The sequence below is a fragment of the Vigna unguiculata genome, chromosome 10 (genome assembly GCF_037176805.1).
Source record: "Vigna unguiculata cultivar grain cowpea cultivar isolate G323 ecotype 2 chromosome 10, ASM3717680v1, whole genome shotgun sequence".
In the NCBI taxonomy this organism is placed as follows: Eukaryota; Viridiplantae; Streptophyta; class Magnoliopsida; order Fabales; family Fabaceae; genus Vigna; species Vigna unguiculata.
This window is the reverse complement of record NC_140801.1, coordinates 46,012,348-46,034,943: the sequence shown is the minus strand read 5'-3', so window position 1 is coordinate 46,034,943 and position 22,596 is coordinate 46,012,348. Positions and strand designations below refer to the sequence as shown.

General features: G+C 35.0%; 4 protein-coding genes across 10 annotated transcripts; 1 reads left to right on the top strand and 3 right to left on the bottom strand.

Moving 5' to 3' along the window:
• Positions 1-852: 852 nt before the first annotated feature.
• LOC146883344 (uncharacterized) lies at positions 853-4,620 on the bottom strand. The gene is made up of 8 exons (XM_085667518.1): positions 4,407-4,620; positions 4,105-4,319; positions 3,512-3,673; positions 3,332-3,406; positions 2,186-2,362; positions 1,956-2,033; positions 1,679-1,873; positions 853-1,386 (listed from the first exon to the last, which is right to left on the bottom strand). The coding sequence occupies exons 1-8, from the start codon at positions 4,618-4,620 to the stop codon at positions 853-855; spliced, it is 1,650 nt and encodes a 549-aa protein (XP_085523644.1).
• Positions 4,621-6,995: 2,375 nt separating this feature from the next.
• On the bottom strand, positions 6,996-10,175 carry LOC146883343 (uncharacterized). Its single transcript, XM_085668204.1, has 2 exons — positions 8,335-10,175; positions 6,996-8,233 (listed from the first exon to the last, which is right to left on the bottom strand). The coding sequence occupies exons 1-2, from the start codon at positions 8,827-8,829 to the stop codon at positions 7,436-7,438; spliced, it is 1,293 nt and encodes a 430-aa protein (XP_085524330.1). The 5' UTR covers positions 8,830-10,175; the 3' UTR covers positions 6,996-7,435.
• A 1,565-nt stretch (positions 10,176-11,740) lies between these two features.
• On the top strand, positions 11,741-12,861 carry LOC114167047 (aquaporin TIP1-1-like). Of its 2 annotated transcripts, none has more exons than XM_028051974.2 (2): positions 11,741-12,267; positions 12,423-12,861. In XM_028051974.2, exons 1-2 carry the CDS (start codon positions 11,896-11,898, stop codon positions 12,795-12,797), a joined length of 747 nt encoding a protein of 248 aa, XP_027907775.2. In that variant the 5' UTR covers positions 11,741-11,895; the 3' UTR covers positions 12,798-12,861. The 2 variants fall into 2 exon arrangements, with proteins under 2 accessions (XP_027907775.2, XP_085524331.1); XM_085668205.1 differs by having other exon boundaries at positions 11,742-12,267; positions 12,374-12,610.
• A 3,236-nt stretch (positions 12,862-16,097) lies between these two features.
• On the bottom strand, positions 16,098-22,456 carry LOC114166913 (uncharacterized). Of its 6 annotated transcripts, none has more exons than XM_085668209.1 (11): positions 22,207-22,456; positions 21,989-22,054; positions 21,863-21,892; positions 21,363-21,415; positions 18,329-18,383; positions 18,124-18,231; positions 17,295-17,358; positions 17,109-17,208; positions 16,804-17,024; positions 16,512-16,622; positions 16,098-16,425 (listed from the first exon to the last, which is right to left on the bottom strand). In XM_085668209.1, exons 6-11 carry the CDS (start codon positions 18,168-18,170, stop codon positions 16,363-16,365), a joined length of 606 nt encoding a protein of 201 aa, XP_085524335.1. In that variant the 5' UTR covers positions 18,171-18,231; positions 18,329-18,383; positions 21,363-21,415; positions 21,863-21,892; positions 21,989-22,054; positions 22,207-22,456; the 3' UTR covers positions 16,098-16,362. The 6 variants fall into 6 exon arrangements, with proteins under 6 accessions (XP_085524335.1, XP_085524334.1, XP_085524333.1 ...); XM_085668208.1 differs by having other exon boundaries at positions 21,363-21,401; XM_085668207.1 differs by having other exon boundaries at positions 21,363-21,892.
• Positions 22,457-22,596: the final 140 nt, after the last annotated feature.

Genomic DNA, 22,596 nt, shown 5'->3' with positions numbered 1-22,596 from the left:
TTGTGATGGAATATAGGGAAAATAGGGATTGAGATTAATCTCCCTTGTGTAGAAAATACACATAGGGGTTGTATTTATAATAAAGAACATATGAGCTAAGCCCAAAATATATATGAAGAATAATAACAATAGAAACAAAAAATAAGATATTAAAGATATCTTAACACTCCCCTTCAAATTGGTGCATATAAATCGTATGTACCAAGCTTGTTACAAATAGGGTTAAATATGTTTTTGGTCCCTCAAGTTTCAGCGAAATTTGGAATTAGTCCCTCATCAAAACTTTTGACCAATTTAGTCCTTCATCTTTCAAAATGCGTGAATTTAGTCCTTTTAACCAAATTTTGTTAAGTTTATCTGACGTTTCGAGCGCATTTCATGATAGTATTTAAGTTAACATTGAAGCAAAAATGTGTCAAACAGTATAAATAATTTAAATACTATCATGAAATGCGCTCGAAACGTCAGATAAACTTAACAAAATTTGGTTGAAAGGACTAAATTCACGCATTTTGGAAGATGAAGGACTAAATTAGTCAAAAGTTTTGATGAGGGACTAAACCCAAATTTTGCTCAAACTTGAGGGACCAAAAACATATTTAACCCTTACAAATATAACTAATTCTCGGTCCCCGTAAAGATTTAGTGAAAATATCTGCTAACTGATCACTTGAGAGTATTGATGTCTCCAGACATAATCTTTTCTCGAATTAAATGACAATCAATCTCAATGTGTTTAATCCTCTCATGAAAGACAGGATTAGAACTGATATGGAGAGCAGCTTGATTGTCACTTATAAGTGTCATTTGATTAACGTCTCCAAACTGTAACTCTTTGAGCAATTGCTTAAGCTAAACAAGCTCACAAGTGGCTGAAGCCATGGTTCTATATTCTGCTTCTGCACTAGACCTTGCTACAACACTTTGTTTCTTGCTTTTCCAAGAGATCCAGTTACCTCCAATAGAGACACAATATCCGGATGTAGACCTTCTATTAGAAGGAGGTCCTGCCCAATCAGCATCTAAATAACAAACAACTCTTGTATGGTTATTAGAACCACATAACAACCCTTTACCAGGAGATCCTTTAATATACTTCAATATACGAATGACTGCATTCCAATGATCTTCGCACGGAGAATTAAGAAATCGGTTTACCACACTGACTGCAAAGGAAATGTCAGGACGAGTAACTGTATGATAATTCAATTTCCCAACTAATCTTCTATACTGTTCGGGATCTGACATAGGTTTTCCCTGATTTAGTAGAAGTTTAGTATTGGGATCCATAGGTGTGTCAACAGATTTTGAATTCATAAACCCAGTTTCCTCTAAAATATCCAGTGCATACTTTCGTTGAGAAATAACAATACCATCTTTGTCGAACTGTGTCACCTCAATACCCAAGAAATATGAGTTTTCCAAGATCTTTGGTCTAAAAATGATCACAAAGATGTTGTTTCATCTGAGAGATGCCATGGTTATCACTGCCATTAAGAACAATATCATCAACATACACTATCAAGTAGACACATCTAGCACTTGAGTGACGATAAAAAACTGAATGATCTGCCTCACACCGAGTCATACCAAATTGTTGAACAACATTGCTAAATTTTCCAAACCAGGCCATTGGAGACTGTTTTAGGCCATGTAAAGATTTGCGAAGACGTCATACCAATTCAGAAGACTCCCCCTGAGCAACAAATCCAGGAGGTTGCTCCATATAAATCTCTTCTTGCAAATCGCCATTGAGGAAAGTGTTTTTAACGTCCAATTGATAAAGAGGCCACTTTTGAAGAGCCGCCATGACAATAAATAAACGAACAGAAGCCATCTTCGCCATAATCCAACCCAAAGATTTGGGTGTAACCTTTGGCCATAAGACGTGCTTTGAGACAATCAATAGTACTATTAGGTTCAACTTTAATAGCAAAAATCCATCTGCAACCAACAACAGATTTTCCAGACAGTAATGGGACAAGCTCCCAAGTTCCACTATTATGAAGAGCACTCAGTTCATCGAGCATGGCCTGACATCAACCAGGATGGGCTAAGGCATCACGAACAGATTTTGGAATGGTCACAGAAAAAATAGACGAAAGACAGACATAAAAAGGTGAAGACAATCTATGGTAACTTAAAGCAATATAATGAGGAGAAGGATTACGTGTAGAACGGATACCTTTTCTGAGGGCGATGGGAAGGTCACTCTGTGGAAAGGGAGACTCAGTTGTCGGATCCAGAGGAGACATAGTAGTTGGCTCTTGAGGTGAGTCACTCGCTGGTTGTTGAGGACGATGGCGGCGACTATAAACTTAAAGAGGTGGTGGAATAGAAACTGGCTGCGTACAAGGCACACCTGGAAGATCACAAATCATAAGAATATTGACAGGACTAGGAAAATCGACGGTATTAGATGGAGATTTAGTGGAATGAGAAGAACTTTTATAGTAAAAGGAAGACTCATTGAAGTTGACATCTGCACAAACAAAATAGCAGTTAAGAGAAGAAGAAAAACACTTGTATCATTTTTGGGATCGCGTAAACCCTAAAAAAACACATTTGTGTGATCGAAGAGACAATCTATCAAACCCAGTACTAAAATTGTGCAAAAACATGTAGACCCGAAAACCTTGAGAGGTCAGGGATGAAGAGGTTCATGAGGAAATAAAATGGAATGAAGTATTTTATTATTTAAAACCGAAGAAGGCATGCGATTAATAAGATAACAAGCAGTAAGAACAACATCACCCCAAAAAGAATGAGGACCTCACCATGAATTAAAAGAGTGCAAGCAGTTTCAATAAGGTGTCTATTTTTCCGTTCAGCCACTCCATTTTGTTAAGGTGTATATGCACAAGAAGTTTGATGCAAAATGCCACGCGAAGCCATAAATTGTTTAAAAGAATTAGAAAGATATTCACGACCATTATCACTTCTCAAAATTTTAATAGAAACACCAAATTGAGTTTGAATTTCATGGAAAAAAGATTGAAAGATATGAAATAATTCAGAATGACTTCATTAAAAATAACCAAGTACACCGTGAATAATCATCAATAAAAGTAACAAAGTATTGAAAACCTAGACTAGATGCAACACGACTAGGTACCCAAATGTCAAAGTGAACTAAGGAAAAAGGGGACGAATCACTATGTGCGACACTACGAGGAAAAGAACTACGACTATGCTTGCCTAACTGACATGACTCACACACCAACTTGGACAACTTGGAGAAGCCAAGAACAAGTTGCTACAACTTGGCAAGACTAAGATGGCCTAACTGAGCATGAAGAAGAAGAGGTGGAGACTCCATAACTGCGCCAACATGAGAAGAAGGGCGGAGATGATAAAGACCATGGGACTCACATCCGGTGCCAATCACCTGTCTCGAACTCCAGTTCTGTAAACAAACAGACGATTGGGTAAATGAAATAACACAATTAAGAGATCAAGTTAGACGACTAATGGATAATAAGTTAAAAGGAGACCCAGGGACATAAAGAACATTATCAATGGATAAAAAAGGAAAAAGATCGACAGTCCCAACACCATTAGCTGAAACACGAGACCCATTAGCCATTGTAAATGGGTAAATTATTTGGAGAGGACAAAGAGGAAAACAAGATTTGTTACCAGTAATGTGATCGGTGGCACCTGAGTCGAACACCTAAGGACCAACAGACGAAGATTGAGTCAGACCAGCAAAAGATGTACTTGTGTGGGCAACAGAAGCTGTGGAACTAGAAAGCTTATGATCCTCACTCCATCTGAGAAATTCATTGAAGAGAGCAGATTGGTCGATGGCGGAAATAGATGAATGAGGATCCGCAGAAGATGGTTGTGACGAAGGATCAGTGTGCGCAAGAGCAGCAGATCAAGGAGGGTGACCATGTAAGGCATAACACTAATCAATTTTGTGGCCAAATTTGCCACAATGATCACATTGTGACGCTCTTTCTCCGGCTTGCGTGAGCGGTGACGATCATCACGGTGAGATACCAAAGCAGAGGAATCATTGGCATGGATAGGTGGATCAGTGGAAGGTTAACAAGGCACACGCAAAAGGGTGGAACAAGTAGAGGTAAAATTGGGTATAACAGTAGAACCCAAAATCTGATCACGGACATGGGAATATTTTTCAGCAAGCCCGTGTAACATCACAACCATGAAGAAGTGTGATCGTTGCTCAATTTCCTGAGCAGGAGTAGAGGCAGAAGGTAATACTTCATTAAATTCATGAAAAAGCTCAGTCACCTTACCCACATAATTGGCAACAGGGTCTTGAGTACGAGAAGCAACCACATTAAGCAGATCTTGACAGACACCATATAGACATTAAGTGTCATTGGTGTACAGTAATTTGGCCTGTTCCCAGACTTCATAAGATGTGTCGTAGGCACGAAAAAGTGGTTTCAAAGAAGCATGAATTGTATTCTTGAGAACCATGCATAAGTGAGCATCAATTCTCTTCCAACGAGAAAACTCAGTGGTATCAACATCAGTCACTTTGAAGGTAAGATGATCAAGATACTCCTGACTCTCAAGCCAAAGTCTAACGTCGGACGCCCATGTCGAATAATTCTTGCCATTTAACTTATCAATGGACAAGTGCATATTAACATTTGGAGGAAAAATGAACAATCGGACATGGAGGCGACGGAAGTGGACGAAGCAGCAGTGGAAGACACCATGGAGGAGAGAAATAAACCCTAAAAATTGAAAGTGCTCCAATGGAAACACAAAGCTCAGATTTGGAATGTCGAGGTCGAGGCGAGTACAAACGTGCAATCGCCGGTCAAAACTAAACCTCCGGCGACGGTGGCGGCCGGCAACGGTGGACAACGGCCGGCGGCGGTGGACAGCGCTGGCAGTGGACCAGAGACAGAGGCAGGCAAAAAAAAATCCTTAAGCTCTAGATACCATATTGAATATAGGGATTGAGATTAATCTCTCTTGTGTAGAAAATACACATAGGGGTTGTATTTATAATAAAGAACATATGGGCTAACCCAAAATACATATGAAGAATAATAACAATAAAAATAGAAAATAAGATATTAAAGATATCTTAACAAACCTTATATTCTCTGTAGAATTATCTATCTACAGATCGAGAAATTTGTAGTTAGTGATAGGCTAAGCTCCGGAAAAAAATTAGACAAGTGCAAAAGTCAAGTTTAGCTTAAGATGATATGCACTGTGTTTAAGCGTGGCCTGTCTCATGCAAAACTACAATAATTTTAAAATGACAGCAGGTCAATGTTGAAAAGGTTTTGTTAACAAATTTTCAAATTAAATAGGTAAACGTAACTGATTTAAATTAATCTGTTTTTCAGGAAGTGAATATTTATAATTCTTTCGTAAAAACACTTGTTATAAAAAGTTCGAAACAAGCCTATTCTTTTGGCCTTCTAATGTTCTTTTGGCCCTGCTTGAAGGCAATGTCGCTCGGTAAGGAAGAAGTAGTGATGATTGAGCAAGGAAAACTTCAGATTGATCTCCAGAAATTAAGCTCGCTGAAATTGCAGTGTTTTGATGATGAACAAGTGGATGTATTTCCATTTGTTTTTGGTTCAAAGGTGTCACTGTCACTCCCCACTATCAAAAAGCTTGGGTTTCTTCATTGTGCCTTCAAAGAGATATTCCCCGCTCAAGCACCAGGCATAGATTGTACTAAAATCCTTTCACAGCTTAAAACATTGGAGTTTGTAGTCTCTTCCAACTTAAATCCATAGGATTGGAGCACTCTTGGGTAATCCCCTTACTACAAAATCTAAACACATTACTTGTTAGGGAGTGCCATTGTTTGACAAACTTGACCCCATCCACTGTGTCTTTCTCTAATCTGATAAAGCTTAACGTAAAGGATTGTCGTAACCTTAAATACTTGTTCGCATCTTCAACTACCAAAACATTGGTTGTATTGAAGGAGATTTACATAACCAATTGTAAATTGCTGAAAACGATAGTGGTTGAGGATAGATATGGAGGTGACCTGATTGAAGATAATGAGGTGGAGGAGGAAGGAGAAGGTGAAGGTAATGAAGATGATGATGATGTAATGGAGGAGGGACAAAGTGAGAGCAAAGACATAGAGAACGATGATGATGAAAAAGAAGAAAAAAAAAATGAAGCTAAAACTAATGCTGAAGGTGATGGAGATGAAGATGAAAATAAAGGTGTGGAGGAGGAGGAACATGGTGGAGGCAAAGATGACAGACAAAGATAAAGATAAAAATGCAAATGAAGTTAAAGCTAATGCTACAGTTGAAGGGGAAGGTGTTGGAGATGGAAATGAAAATGCAGGTGATGGTGATAACGATAACGTTGGAAATGAATGTGAAGATGGGATTACATTCAAGAATCTTGTGAGATTGACTCTTAGATCATTACCAAAACTTAGAAGCTTTTACACCGGGAGTTCCAATTTGAATTTTCTATCCTTGGAAGAAGTGTCGTTCAGCAAATGCTGCACTGCGAAACTTTGTCTCCGTGACAAAGTTCCAAAGAAATTAAGAATGAAAATAGATGAATGTAAACGTGATATGAATTCTGTGTTCATGCAACAAGATGAGCCAGAGGCATCCTGAGTAAGTATATGATAACAGATTCCGTTGACTTGTAAGTATAAATATGATTAGCTTATTCCAATGGGGACATGTTGAATTAGTTATATAATCATGGACATTAGCATTGTAAAAGAAAAGATAAAAATTGGAAAGTTTAATTTCGAGAAATATTTGTAAAAATTAACGTGACAAGTATTAGTATTTGTAATACAAGTTTTGTAATGAGACATCGTAGGATTGAGTTTTCAACTTTGAATGAATTAGTATTTACAAAATCTTTTGCTTAAAAAAGCGAATTGTAAAAGCTTCCAAGCAAATTAGAATTTATAAAATCTTTCTACACATTCAGTGAAATATCATATATTATAGCATACAAGTTTATATCATCATTCTGATTGACTCGTCTTTTCTATGGACAGTTCTTGTTGAGCATGTGGTGATTGTAAACCTTCCATATGACCTAATGGTAATATATTTTTCTCACTCTGTATTCTTCATTTACATATTATTTATATTAACTTAGCTTATTAGACACATGGTTTTACTTTTTATTATCTTTCAATATTCACAATTTCAGTATCATGCAAATACATTACGTTGGTAGATTTCGTAATAAATCTGTTCATTATCAAATTTAAATACAATCAAAATTATGATCGGATCATAGAAGACGGGTTATTTATTGAAAAGTGTATAAAATTATTAAAACACATGATAAATACATGATAGTTATTATCTGAATCTAAATTAAGATCATAAATAATAAATGGCAAAATAAAAATTACAAATTTCTGTCATCATAAAAGTGCTGCTGTGTTATAGATTAGATACTTTAGTGACTCAAATTGAAATATGGTCGATCATAGACAAGGATACAGCATCTGACTTTCCGGAAAGAATTCAGCACATATGAAACTTTGGGAGAAAATTTTCATATTGGGGCATTCCTTTATATGCACATTGATCAAAGATGGAAAGTGGACCGGGTCATTTCCCGGATAAAAACATATCAGACTAGGTAAAGATTCTAGAGCAATGGTCTTCAGTAGATCAAATTTAATAATGTCTTGTGATGTTTCATCTACTTCTTTAGCGACTATTTCTTTCAGTGATTTGCATTCCTTCACTGTGATCTTCTCAAGGTTCATTAACCTCTTTGCAACCGAGGATGTAAGTAAATACTGCAAGTCCAAACATTTTGATATAAACACTTCTTTTAGACCAGAGAAAGATACTGCAGAAGTAGAATGTACTAATGTTCTCAAATGAGGACATTCAGAAACATCTAAGTATTGGAGCTTCTCATAGATGATGTTTAACCATGAAGAGTAGTCTGATTCAATTGAGTAGAGCTCCGATACTTCAGACAGTCTTAATAATTTTAGCTGCCCAAGCATCCCCTTTCCACTAATTTCATGGTTTTGAGCAAGGAATATCTCGTTATCATTGCAACAGTTTATGCTCATTTCTTTCAAATTGGGTGCCATTTGTACTATTTCAGTGGGAAACATAGCCTTCTCATTCTCATCAGCATCAAAAAACAAGGTAATTTTCTCTAAACAGTTGAGGCCTTCTTCGAATTTCTCAGACCTAAACCTTAAGCTTGATGCTGAAATGTGTTTCCAATCAAGTCTCAGTTTCTTCAAGTTGGAAATGGCCTAAACAATTAAAGGAAAACCAGATGAGATACAAAAGACTGAATAATAAAGGAGAAAAAAAAAAGTTGAAAGCACACAAAGTTTATGATACAATTGCTTACCTTAAGATTTGAGATAAGGGGTTGTGTGTTATTTGGAGTACTTGTACCTTCAATCTCACCCGTGTGATGTGCACTTTGAAATAACTCCAGCTGATGGCAATCCAACACAGATAATTCGTTTAAGGTAGGACACTGAAGAGTGAATGTGTGAATGCAAGTGAGATGTGGCAAGTTACAAAGATCCAACTTCTTTAAGCTAGGGAACACAAACTTTTCTGCTACGTTTGCTGATGTGCCTACTTCCTTTGCAAAGATTTCTTGAAGTTCATAACAAGATTCTATTTCAAGTTTCTCAAGCTTCTCAAGGGTTTTTGCCAGGGAAGCAGGAAATAAAGTTTTCAGTTTTTTACAACCGATGACAACGATCTCTTGCAAATTTGGAAAGCTCAGAACTTCTTGACTGTTATTTTCCCAAATATGTGTCAGCTCCGATAGCCATTTCAAAGTCAGTATCTTTAGTTGGGATGATACTTCCATTATGTCAGTGTGGTTCATGTAAAAGACTACCTCTACTTTTTTTGAACCAAGTACTTCCAACTCTCTTAAGTTGTTTAAATAAGGAAGAATGCCAGAGGGAATGGCATAGGGTAGAGTACAGTAGCGAAGCTTCAACGTGACCAGATTGCACAACCATTTATTTTGAAGACCAACTTTACCATGCCAGTATGATTGTAGCTGAAGATTATCACAGAAACACTCTTCATCCACAGCTCCAAGAAACTCCTGTAAATGTTTACCAAGTTAAGAACATTAAATTCAGGCAATAGCTGAAGTAATAATCAATTAATTAAAGTTTAGTTATTACCCCACGTTCGAACATGAGCTTGACAGTGGTATTAAGATCTTGGTGAAATAGCAACTTTTCTGCTCGATCCAACGAGACCTGAATTCCCATAAAGGATTCTGCATCTATGTTTCCATTGGAGAAAATCTTCATACTGGGGCATTTCCATATGAGTAATGTTATCAGAGATGATAAATGTAGAGTTTCATTGCCTGAATAAAAACATGACAGGCTTGATAAAGAATCTAGAACTTTTGTTGAAAGTCGCTCAAAACTTATGGCTTCTGATGCAGTTTCGTTTAGTTCTTTTACGAATATTTCTTCCATCGATACACATTTCACTATGTGCAACTCTTCAAGGTGCACCAACTTTCTTGCAGTTGTGGATGTAAATAAGTACTTCAATCCATCACAATCGTTTACAGACATATGTCTCAGATTGAAGAATGTCTCTGTTGAATGTACTGATGTCGTCATATGAGGTCGCGAGGAAACGCATAATTCCTGTACCCAGAGAGACGAGGTTGTAAAGGGATTACTTTAATAACCTGTTGTTTTGTACTAATTTTACTTAAATCTATACATATTCTTAGAATATTAGATGAACAAATTCTGATTAAATTAATTGATCAAAAACATTGAGTTCATGCAATAACAGACGTAAATCAGTTGAGTCAAATAGAGTTCCTACCGGTTGTCGATTCATCTTCACATTGGAGTCAAGATCTTGAAGAGCAACTCTTTTTTCTCTTTTTTTTGTCAAGGTCTGATGTCGAACAAAGGATTCAGCATGAAAAATGCATTGGATTTAATATTGATGACCGAATTACAAACTTCTTTTTCACACAATGAATTATGAATTTTAGAGAACAAGATATGTAAATGTCTTTTAGTGACAACAGTTATGGTGATTAAATTAAATGTCTTCTCGGATATGGATGAATTAAACATGTATATCAAAGGAGAAAATGAATGAACAGATGACTACTAGTTTTTGTATGAATCAATGTCATTAGTACATACCTCGTTACTATGAAGACAACCGAAGCAACTACAGAATGTCTGAGTGAATGAAGCAACAAGTCGATGAAGAAAACAGAATGCAGAAGGCGACTTAGAAATCGTTTCAAAACACTTTTTCAAAATGAAACTGCAAAAGGGAAAATGCAAACTTGAGATGTGTAGCTAAATCCGATGTGTGGAATCGAGGTTTATTTTGAAAGTGAATCAAAATTTATAATACGACTGTTAAAGGAAGATTATGTAAGAAATAAGGTAAATATCGATATATAATCTCAATAATTTTATATATTTCTTAAGAGATAAAAGATTTGATAATACTCAATAATTTTTAAAAAATTATATATTAATGCGAATTATCTTTATGATAATTTTCTTATTTTATCTTCAAAGATTATATTTAAGGTCTGAAATTTTATTTGAGATCTAATAAATCTTTTTTAGAAATAGGAAACAGAAATCGAAGTATAAATATATATATATATATATATATATATATATATATATATATATATATATATGATATTTTATGATTATTAGAATATCACGTAAAATCTTTTAAGTGTACGGAATGAGTCAGTGATTATTATTATGCGGATGGAAAAGAATGTGGTGACCGAATATATTTAAAAGAAAGTAAGAGTAAAATTTAAATATAGTGAGAATAGCTAGTTGTATATACCTTCCAATATTATGAAATATCTTTATGATATATATTGTTAATATCTTATGATATAATAATTTGTTATCAAAAATTTTGTTATATTTGTACGATATAATTAATATTTTATAATATAATAATTTATTATTATATTTTGTTATATATAAAATATTATAATAATTTATTATTTAATATATTTAAAATTCTATGATATAATAATTGACTATATAATATTTTTAATATATAATATTTAATTATTTTCAAAATCTTCTCATAAGTGAATGTGGGATGTGGAGAGCATATTTGTATTTATGGAAACAAAAGTTATTATGCTTGAAATTGAGTTATGTTGGTGGGATTACAGTATATTCTTTAAGAATTTGGTTTATCTTCATCATCTTTATATGGTACCTGTCACAACTCAAATCACGATAGAAACAAGGTTTTCGGAAATCAAATTTAGAATATAGAAATCGATTATGCGTTGGAATAACATTTACAAAGTTTTATTAACCTTTAATTAGATATAAAAAAATATATTCTTTTAAATGTCTATTTTTCCTGTATTTAAGACTAAGCTACACAAAATAAATATATATTTTTTTTTAATTTTAAACTCAACTTTGTTCCTATATATTTTCATTCAAATTAAAAGATCATAGACCGTGTTTTTGGTAGTTTTGAAAAATAACAGATTCAATCATTTCCAAAAAAAATTCACTACAGAAAAAAATCAAAATTTTCCATATTTAAAATTCGTGAGTAATAATGTTTTGTCGAAACAAAAATTTCGGTAGATAATATATCCATAGGAAACCTTTCCCACATATATTTAAGACAAATTTACAGATATTTAAGAAAAAGTTACATATTTTGAGAAAAAATTATGGTACAAAATCCTTCTCTTCATTAATACTTTTCATACACGTTTCTAAAAACAGGTGTTAATCATTCACTTTTCTTGTTAAAATCAGACTTGGTCATTTGCAATGTCAATGTATAACTATCTCTTAAAAGAATATAGATAGACAACTAACCATTTAATACTCATCAAAGTTGAAATTCACAAGAGAGTGTGCGAAAACATTTGTAAAGAATGGCGCACCCAACCAAGATCCGTAGGACCCAAGATGACACTCACCCCGACGATTGCAGAGCCGCTCTCTCCGAATTCATCTCCACACTCATCTTCGTCTTCGCTGCCTCCGGCTCCACCGTTGCCGTCAAAAACCTCACCGTCGACGCGCCCACCGCTCTCCTTACCGTCGCCGTTGCCAACGCCTTCGCCCTCGTCGTCGCCGTCTCCGTCAGCACAAACGTCTCCGGCGGCTACGTCAACCCCGCAGTCACCTTCGCCGCCTTTGTCAGCGGCAACCTTACCTGGCTCCGCTGCATCCTCTTCTGGATCGCGCAGATCCTCGGCTCCGTCATCGCCTGCTTGCTCCTCAAGTTCACCTCCGGCGGACAGGTACAATTAGCGTTACAATAACCATTACTGTGGGTAGACCAAATTGACAGTCTTCTCAAAATGCAATTCTATTTGTATATTATGATTTGAAGTTATTTCTACTTAGGTTCTTCCATAAGAAAAAAGAGATTGAGTTTCGCTATGGTGCATGACAGAGAATACCGGTTTATGGACTTTCGAGCGGTATGAAAGTGGGAAACGCTGTGGTGTTGGAGATGGTGATGACGTTTGGATTGGTGTACGCGGTGTATGCTACCACCGTTGACCCCAGGAGCAGAGGTAAAAGTTTGGGAGCAATAGCGCCGATTGTGATTGGCTTCATCGTTGGAGCGAATACTTTGGTGGGTGGGCCTTTTGATGGGGCTTCCATGAACCCGGCTGCATCGTTTGGGCCTGCCCTGGTGGGCTGGAGCTGGGAAAACCATTGGGTTTACTGGGTTGGGCCTCTCGTAGGCGGTGGGCTTGCTGGGTTTCTTTATGAGTTTGTTTTTGTTAGTTACAACCGTTACCATAGCTATTATTTTGTCTAATGATGATTCACTTGTGTATGAATGATCTTGGTTTATGCATGAACTTAGTACTTGCTTGGTTTCCTCTTTCCTTTGCTGTTACGTTACATGCTATGCTCTAGCTCTTTAATGGAACATTGCATTGGATACAAGTTTTCACAATTATTGTGTGATGTATTCAACATGAAGAACATCTGTTGACTCTAGCGCGTTTTGTTATAATTAAAAGAGAATGTAAGAGAGGTTGAATACAAGAAAGAAACCTCTGTTTTACTAATGCATACACATGTATACATATTCACACAGAGATACTTACATTATAGAGCCGTTATAATATTTCAAATAAAATAGTAGTAACTAATAAACTAAGAAGGGTAAGTAGTGAGCACAGCCATTCATTAAGTAGTGAGCACAACCATAATGCTTGACAACCATTCAACAGGCTGCAATATATTCTGCTTTTTAAAAGAAATTTATATTTTTTTAAAAATTTAAAAAATAAATTATAAAATTATCTAAAAAAACAAAACAAAAAAGCAATGCATCGACACATGGTACTCTTTAACGTTGTTATTAGATCTGATTGCATTAATTTTCGAAAATAGTAACCATATTAAAACGCATAAAAAAATGGACCGATTTGAGATTTCATATAAAAATGGGACGAATGGAATTATTTAATTTTTTTTTTCAATAAAATTTTCATGACAGTAATGTTGAGTTTATTGAAAACTGATAAAAAATTTACTTACGTAACAATCATGTTATGATGCGAAGAACTGTTTCTAATTAATCATCAGCTGCACTTGTATAGAGAAAATGATAGTATCACTCGCCATAAATAGAAGTTACCAGTTTTATTAGCATTTGTTAATATTTTATTAGCATGTGATGTTTATTTTGTTTCTGTAGATGAAAACTGTGTGGGAGAAAAAGGGATGAGGAGAGGGCTGCAACGAGTTCCTAACGGGATCACATTCTCTAAAGCTGCCATACTCATGTTTGAAGTTGAGCGTTAATATGCATATTTGAAGTGTTGATAACAACAACTCGAAGGTTAATGCTGCACATCAATAATTTATTTCAATACTATGTATTCTCTTCCTTTGTCTTCACGTATGTGTCTAAGAACAGATTAGAGGGGTACAGGTTAGGAATATTTTGATATCAAATGTAGAAGTTCTAATCACGCTTACGGAGACCTAAAGCAGTTGTACAAGGGTTGAAACACTCTGCTCCATTATATATAATATATATACTTTGCTTATAAAAGAAAATTCTTCATCAGCATCTGAACTATTTCAAGGACTGAACTGTGGCACCAGAAGTACCTGTAGCCTATTTAAAACAAAACAACGCATATAGAAGTTAATTTTAAGCACGATGCAACTCGAAAACACATTACGCTAAAAATAATGTTATCAATTCAAAGCACGAATAACCAGCCTGGTTTATAGCTTTGCTATTGAACTCCTCCCCGCGAATTAGTTGAATTATATATTTACAAGAAAAAAAAAATATAGCCTACTTATCAATTATCCCGACAGAAAATGTCTAGTATTTTTTAATGAAAATAATAAATCATACCCAAGGAGAAATTTAAAAAGAATGTAACAGATTAGCAGGGGTCCTATACTCCTAATTCTATGGAACAAAGATTAAGACATAAAAGTATGCATACCTCTTCAAAATTTCTGTGCAGAGCAGAATTAAGATCAATTTCCTTCCGATGCATATCATATTCTGAATAATACCACTTTATGTAATGATTTATTTTGTTGAATGCACTGAAGGTTTTCATGGAGCTGCACTCGATGACGTAGACTTTCCTCAACGATGGAAAACTTAAAGTGAAATTACCATCGTAAAAGCACCTTAGCTCATCTAAATTTTCAAGATACAAATTTCGGAGCTCCTCAAATATTATTTCTACCTCCTCATCAGATTCCTTCCCCTCCTTTGATATTATCTCTTCAATTGATTTACATTCTTTGATCATCATACTTTTGAGTTCACCCAAACTTTTTGCTGTTGAAGATGTGAACAAATATTTTAGGCTATTGCAACTTTCTATCTTCAAATACATGAGTTGCGGAAATATTATCTCATCCTCCTTGGATTGCTCTTCAACAATTGCCACCAATCCCTCACAGTCTTTCACTAAGAGAGTTTTAAGTGTCAAAAGATCTTTGGCTACTGAAGCTGCTGGAAACAAGCTTTTAAGGCATTTGCATTCATCAATAAACACATCTTGTAAATGGTGCATGCTTAGAATTTCATGAGGATCTTCACTCCAAATATTCTCCAGATTTGCCAAGTTGGATAAATCCAATACCTCCAGAGGAAGAGTAATTAATGTGTCTTGTGTTGTATGTTTGACATCAAATATGGTTTTCACATTATCACAGTCTTTAACTACCAAACTCTTCAATTTGGGTAATAAAGGAAGTAAATGGAAAGGTAGTACTGCATCTGATAAAAACTGACAGTTGTTCACTCTTAATGTGGTCAACTCACTGAAACTCAAGCCGGGAATATGCAGTGAGTCATGCCAAATGTCTCGTAGTTCTGGAATACTTTTAAGATCAAGTACTTTAAGTTCTGAAATCTGCACGTACAAAGAATAAATTAATAAATATAATGAACTAATTATATACAAGAGTCAAGTAAGTTCTTTTAAATTCGTACTTTACAAATATAAATACTCATTATTTTATAAATTATTAATTTTTATTATGAAAAACTCAGTTGACTCACTACAAAAATAATTGTTTTTAGCGGGGGTTATATATGGTGTTTCTAGGGGTTTTAACCCCCACTAATGGTTTTACAGGGGTTTGAGATTCCCCTGGAAGTGCAAGCGTGGCTAACAGATTACCGGAGGTTTTTAGCAACCCCTGGAAGTAGCGCAATTTACTGGGGGTTTCGAAAACCCCCATTAATACTTGGGGTTTCGAAAACCCCCATTAATACTTGGGGTTTCGAAAACCCCCGTTAATGCTTAGGGTTCTGAAAACCCCCATTAATGCCTGGGGTTCTGAAAACCCCCAGTAATGCATGAGGTTCCAAAAACCCCCAGTAATACATGGGGTTTACAAAAACTCCAGTAATGCTTAGGGTTCCAAAAACCCCCATTAATTCCTTGAAAACCCCTGTTAATACCAAAAAGTTAGTGCTCATATTATTATGACATTGCTATAATGCTAAAGTTGTACTTTCCTGATAATTGATTTGTTTAATTAATTATTTGAGTACGAAAAGAACCTTATTTTATAAAATTTCCTATTCATTACTTAATATTTTGGTATCAATCAATACAAATAAGCAAAACCTTCAATGCCACTTCAAAATAAGCAATCAATACAAATATTCATTCAAATGGTACCAATACAAATATTCATTCAAATGGTACCAATAGAACTAGCAGTCATAATGCTCTTAACATAATAAGTGTTGGAGAGGTAGCATTTGAATGACAATGACATAATAAGCAATGCACTATCTACCTATAATAAAACCAAAATTAACCAAAAGTTTCCTAGAAGCATATTTGTTGACAAATTTCAAAGTAAACGAAAAATATCATCTAATGCGGTGTTGAATGTTGATCATTTGTTTCTTCGTTAGGAACACTTCCTTGATCAGATACCTAACATATGAAAAATAATGATAATTAATAACTTTCCAAATAATAATATCAAACATATATTAATTTAATCAAGTTTTAAATATTACCGTTGGTGCATGAGGCACAGTAAAATCACGAGGCAACTCTCCTTGATAATTTTGTATCAAAAAATTAACCATTGCCTTCATTTCATTGAGTTGGGATGTTAATGTAGAAACCTATTTTAAAACACAAAATTAATCAAAATAATCAAAATAGAGAAAATAATATTTTCTACTTTTGAAGAAACAAAATGGAGCTCTTTTGACAATCTTGGTTTACATAACATATTACTTTAAACATATTCAAACGTCAAATTTGATAAAAGTAATGCATCATGATCAAAACTAAAAAGTTAACCTGATTTTGTAACTGAGCATTAGAAGGATAACTTGAAGATGCTCCACTATATGAATGACCCTTGGAGCCAAACACTTCAGATGGGCAAGGACCCAAACCCAAACCCCTAACACGTCCACAGTGCTCTTGGCTTCCGAAAGCAAAAGCTAAGGAATCAGTACTTGATATTTCTTTTGATACAGATGATGATGATGTTGATTCATATACTTGAATTTTTTTTCCTACAAAGAACATAAGAAGAAACTAATTAAAATAACACAAAGTATGGTTGACAATTATAGACTTTATTAGAATTGAACTTACACTGATTTCCCTCGCTTCATCACTCACAAAGGCTCCATTAGCATGTTTATGTGTTGCTATCCATACCTCTCCTCTACTAACCTTGTGGCCACACTCTTTTTCCTATAAAATTAAAGAAAAAAAAAATATAACACATGAAGCCAAAAATTGAAACAAAAAGTTCACATCAAGAAATGTAGTATTATCACCATTTCATCTCTTTTCCTTGCAATGCTCTTAGATCCACATGTGTGAGCAATGGTTTGCTTTGCCCTATTATAAACAAAGTAAGGTAATAAATGTAATATACGTAACTTTTTGCAATACGTATCTTTTATTTGCATGCACACGAATAATTTAATGAATGTAATATATTAAATGTAATGAATGTAATATTTCCAAAGCTTTGAAAGAATTGATGAAAGTTTAAAATCACCATTGTCTTCTTTAGTCTTTCTAGTGTTTTTCCTTAATTTTTTCCTAATTTGTTTCACTCCCTCCCATGATTATCAAGTGATTCATGTCCACTTAGATTCTCCTTTCAATCTTTCTAGTATCTATCTCTACCATATAATAAGCAAAGATATTGTTCTTATGTTTTGTTCTTACCAAAATTATAATGTTCAAATCATGAAATTTCTATGTGTTATTGACAAAATATGATTAGAAATGGTTTCAATAAGTCGTGAACTTAACTTTTAATTATGTTGATGGGTTTAAGAATTAGCCACAACAGGAACAAATATTGTTTGAATGAACCATACACAGTGAATCTCTGCTGAACTTTAACACTATTACTGTTTGGGGGTGAACTTAAATGCAACCCACTTTCACCAAAACATTGTCACCAACTGGGTTTGCCTGGGGAATCGTTTGTGCCTATTTAGATTAATTTCTTTATTTCAATCAAAGTAGATCAATTAAACATTTTTTTTAAATGCGATTACAGAAACATTTAATTTGATTACACACCTAGTGAATGTAGAGGACCAAAAAACCATACATAGACTAAGCCTATTAAGGAAGTGACATAATTACCTGAATGAGATTGATGATGACCTGCAGGTGTAACTACATGTCACCATGTAGAAGATTTATTGGTTGACATTTTCTTCTTGGTTGATATTTTCTTCATCTTTAGGTGGTCTACAAATAAGATAAACACATCAAATTAAACAATGAAGGATAATAATTTAAGATGAATCAGTAAAATGACTCAACAATTGAAAAAAGAAAAAAAAACCTTGCTAGTTGTATATTTCCATCCTCAAAACAGAGAAGAGAAGGAAAGAATTGGCCTTTAGGTGTTTGCAACAGGAAAGAGATATGAGACCATGCATGAATGCAACAGGAAAGAATTGGTGTCAATTATAAGCACTAGTGCAAAATTGCATTTTTACCTCGCCTTATAGGTCTCGGTTGGTAAGGAACCGAAGCATATAACGGCGCGGTGGCATTTTTGCAATTTCAAGCAACTTTTATGCCTCGGTTCAAGAAAAGCCCGAAGCCAAAAGGGGTTATAGGCTTCGGTTCAAAAAAAACCGGTGCCAAAAGGTCCTTATATGCTTCGGTTGAATAGACCCGAAGCCAAAAAGGTGACTAGAAATTTCAAAAATGCCACTAGCGGTTACGTCTTTGGCCTCGGGTGGCACTGAACCGGGACCATATAGGGCTATATGCCTCGGTTATTAATTGAACCGAGGCCATATAATTTAATTAGGGCATGAACTCCTTTACTTCTTCCTCGCGCGCCGCTGCTCCATCTCTCTCTGCGACAACACTCTCCTCACTCTTCCCCTCTGCGCACACTCTCCTCACTGTTCCACCACCACCCCACACTCTCCTCACTGTTCCACCACCACCCCACACTCACTGTTCCCCTCTGCGCACACTCTCCTCACGGAAGAACTGGTTTACGAAGAGGAGAACAACGCAACGCAGAGTCTCCGTCACCCTCGGAACCGCCGCCGCTACAGTCTTCACGGTGGACAACGCAACGCAAACCCTAATCCCTCTCACGGCTGCGCGGCCCTGCTCGCCTGGGACTACGTCAACGATTGACGCCGGCACGCATTCGCTGCCACCACGCCAGCCACCGACACTGGGTCCGCGAGCACCAAGGAAACCAGCCCTCCGGCCGCCGCGACAACGACCACTCCTGTCCGAGACTCCGACTCTCTGTTTCTCTATTTCTGATTTGTTCGTGGGTGTGAACGTTTGGGGAAGATGAAATGTGAGAGCTTTGTGCTGGGACGGGGGTTCTGATTTGGTGTGTTGTATTGCAGGGAAGCGGAGGAGGAGGCGGAGGAGGAGGAAGAAGAGAAGGTGCAGAGGGACATGTCTCGTGAAAATTTTAATTAAAAAAAAATATTTTTACCTATGGCTCCGGTTCAGTTAGAACCGAGGCATAAAAGAGACTTTATGGTTTCGGGTAACAACCGAGGCCAAAAGAGGTACCTTTTGGCCTCACCCCAATATGCCTCGGTTCCAGACCCGAGGCAAAATGAAGAAAATGACCGGGGCAAAAAGCCCTTATTGCACTGGTGAAGCTTCTATAAAACAAAGGCGACAATTTAAAAAAATTGACTGACTACAGTAATATTAACAAAAAACAAATCATAACATACATTTTAAAAGGATAAATTTTAAAGAGAATTGTGAATCCTTAAAATGTCAGCATTTACAAATTTAAGATATTTGATTATAACCTAAAGTGATAAAGAAACCAAATTAGAGGAAATAAATAGATAATATGATAAAAATAATTAAAGCTTTTCTGATTCTCCCACCTTTTCATTTAATAGTCAAAATGAGACAACAGCCTCATTCGTAGGTCTGACCTCAACTACTTTTGAACTCCACATTTTCGTAGTATTCAAAGATGTTTATTTGGATAAAATTAATGTATTTGATCACAGCCAATAGAAGTATGAATGCATGTTCGAATCACTCAAGTGAAGATTAAGAATAGGTAATGCACCGAAGATGTTTAATGAAATATTTGAGAGCTGATATTTTACTGTATAATACATAAAAAAACAGACCAGATAAGTAACACTATAACAACATTTTTCAAATGTTATAATTTCACTCATAACTTAGGTTAACAAAGAATAAACATTCAATTTGTTATCCCATCATCACAGTGGTCCGAAACACAAATAGCATTTCAAAAAAAGGATTTGGGAATTTCAATCACCCCAATTTCATTAAAGTTTACCTAAATTATGCTTTGAACAGAACAATATAAGACCTGCTACATAACATTTGCAGCAAAACAGTTTGCAATGGCTTGTTTATTTATTGTACTTAATACTCAATAAACAATAAAAAAAATGTTTACAAAAACTAGAAAGGTGAAAAGATTAGTAGATCAGACAATTGCCACTGCTACAACCATTTCCAAAGAAATATCAGTCATATTGTCAGGATTCGTAATTGTGTTTTTCTTGTTAAATAAGATGAATATTAAATGTTCTTCCGAAATCATTAAACACTCTACCAGGAAAACATAGGTCTATCACACAATCCAAAACTTAAAACCAGTGAAAACATACATGCAAACATATCGCCTGATTAAATCATTCAATCTTATTAATTCTTATTAAATCATTCGAATGGGGTCATCCCTGCATATTGTTTCCCTACAGATTCAATCTTTCTAAACACAATTAAGTCTCCAATAGCATTAGGTTTGCAGAAGCCTATGTCCAAAAGAATCAAAGAGATCATGGATAAAGAAATGAAAGACTGTAAGGACAAATTAGTAAGTTGAAAACAGACAGAGAAATCTAAAGTCTGAAATGCTTTCATGATATTACTGTTGCTAGGTATACTAACAAGGCTTATGCTCAAGCTCAAGAATGTAAGCTTTGCAAGGACTCCAATAAAATCATTTTCTCCCTATTATCACCCTCTGCAATCAAAGTTATTAGTTAATATAAACTACTTGCCTATGACATAATTTAAAATATAAACTAAAACTAAAAGTAGAAACTAACCACCTAAAAAAGAACCTTCAAACCTCTATGTTTGTTTCGTCTGTCAAGAAGTTTTGTCCTAATTCAGAAAATATACAGTAAAATCTATAGCACGATCATAGAGTCAGATTAATACCAACGCAATTTTTTATGAAAAATATTCTATATTAGTCTTATAGTGAGCACAAAATAACTAAACTAAACAAAAAATATTCAATATCTAAAAACTCCTAGTGAGCACAAAAAAACAGAAGAATAAAGTGTTTGATCTGAACACAAAAAAAGGAAAGAATATACCTTGCAACATCCATGAAACCAAGTGATGTCATTTGTTATCTGTATTTCACAAGCTGATAAATAATGTTTTCAATCACCTAATCATTATGCAAGAGAACTACCCACTTTTCCATATCCACCTCATTCTAAACTAGCATACTAGATAGAATTCTTCTTTTGTTTACTTTTTGTTTACTTCCTTAGAATTTGAACTACTCCTAGCTTTAGAAATGCTTAGGGGCATATAGCCAACTCCATTCTACGCTAGTTATTAATGTGTTTTTTTGTGTCTGGATGATTTTGGTTTTTCTTCTAACTTCCTAATAAAAAGAACTAGTAATGCAGAATAATTTTTGAAATGAGTCAATTATTTAAACAAGAAGACCAATTTCGACTGATACAAGACAATGATGAAACAAAATCAGGAAAGTCAAGAAAATCAGTAGAACTCCAAAACAATCAGATAACTATAAAACAAAATCAGGGAAGTTAGGGCAAAATCAAGAGATAAATAAATAAACCTGTTCGAGGTGAGAACGGTGAGAAACACGCTGAAATCAGAGAGACGAAATTGAACTGAGACGAAATCATGGAGATGAAATCGAAAGAATGACAAAATTGAAAGCATGGAAAACGATGTTTATTACCTGAACTGATTTCAAGGAGAAAGATAAAATCAAAAACGTCTTCCTCTGAAGGCTGAGCCACAATTCCTAGGGCACAATCGATGAAAGCAATGAGACGAAATTGAAAATTGAAATCGAAAGAGGTGAAATCAGAGAGATGAAGATGAAGTCGAAAGCCATCGAGTTGAAAATAAAAATGAAAGAAACGAAAATGATTGAATGAGAGGTAAACAATTTACCTTGAGTGAAGGAGTTTCATAATCCACCGCGACACATTCTCCCTCCTCAGCGAAAGAGTTTCATGAGCCACAACGACACTTTTCTTCTTCCTCAACAAAAGAGTTTCAAGAGCATAGTCAAATTAAAATTTTAAAATATTATAAAATTTTTCTGGGGTTTCTTTCAAACCCCTGATACTTAAAAGGGGTTTATAAAACCTCTGTTATCTACATCTCTTAACAGAGGTTATTATAACCTCTACTAAAAAAACCCAACTATAATAATATATTCTTGTAGTGACTATACTTCAAAGAAATGTTCTACTAAATTAATTACTTGACTTCAAGACTTGCAAAAACAACTTAAGAATTGAGGTTTGTAATTTTATTTAGTCGTCCGAACATAAAAAA

Excerpts from the sequence above, each read along its gene's own strand:
- LOC146883344 (XM_085667518.1), bottom strand. The coding sequence starts at position 4,620 with ATGCACTTGTCCATTGATAAGTTAAATGGCAAGAATTATTCGACATGG. Across the intron at positions 2,034-2,185 it reads TCCCATCGCCCTCAGAAAAG|GCCATGCTCGATGAACTGAG; the intron begins GTATCCGTTCTA and ends GGTTGATGTCAG. Across the intron at positions 1,387-1,678 it reads AGGGGGAGTCTTCTGAATTG|TTCGACAAAGATGGTATTGT; the intron begins GTATGACGTCTT and ends GAGGTGACACAG.
- LOC146883343 (XM_085668204.1), bottom strand. The coding sequence starts at position 8,829 with ATGAACCACACTGACATAATGGAAGTATCATCCCAACTAAAGATACTG. Across the intron at positions 8,234-8,334 it reads CCCTTATCTCAAATCTTAAG|GCCATTTCCAACTTGAAGAA; the intron begins GTAAGCAATTGT and ends TTAATTGTTTAG.
- LOC114167047 (XM_028051974.2), top strand. The coding sequence starts at position 11,896 with ATGGCGCACCCAACCAAGATCCGTAGGACCCAAGATGACACTCACCCC. Across the intron at positions 12,268-12,422 it reads AGTTCACCTCCGGCGGACAG|AGAATACCGGTTTATGGACT; the intron begins GTACAATTAGCG and ends GGTGCATGACAG.
- LOC114166913 (XM_085668206.1), bottom strand. The coding sequence starts at position 18,170 with ATGGTGACATGTAGTTACACCTGCAGGTCATCATCAATCTCATTCAG. Across the intron at positions 17,359-18,123 it reads TCATCATCAATCTCATTCAG|GGCAAAGCAAACCATTGCTC; the intron begins GTAATTATGTCA and ends TGTTTATAATAG. Across the intron at positions 16,426-16,511 it reads CTGTGCCTCATGCACCAACG|GTATCTGATCAAGGAAGTGT; the intron begins GTAATATTTAAA and ends TTCATATGTTAG.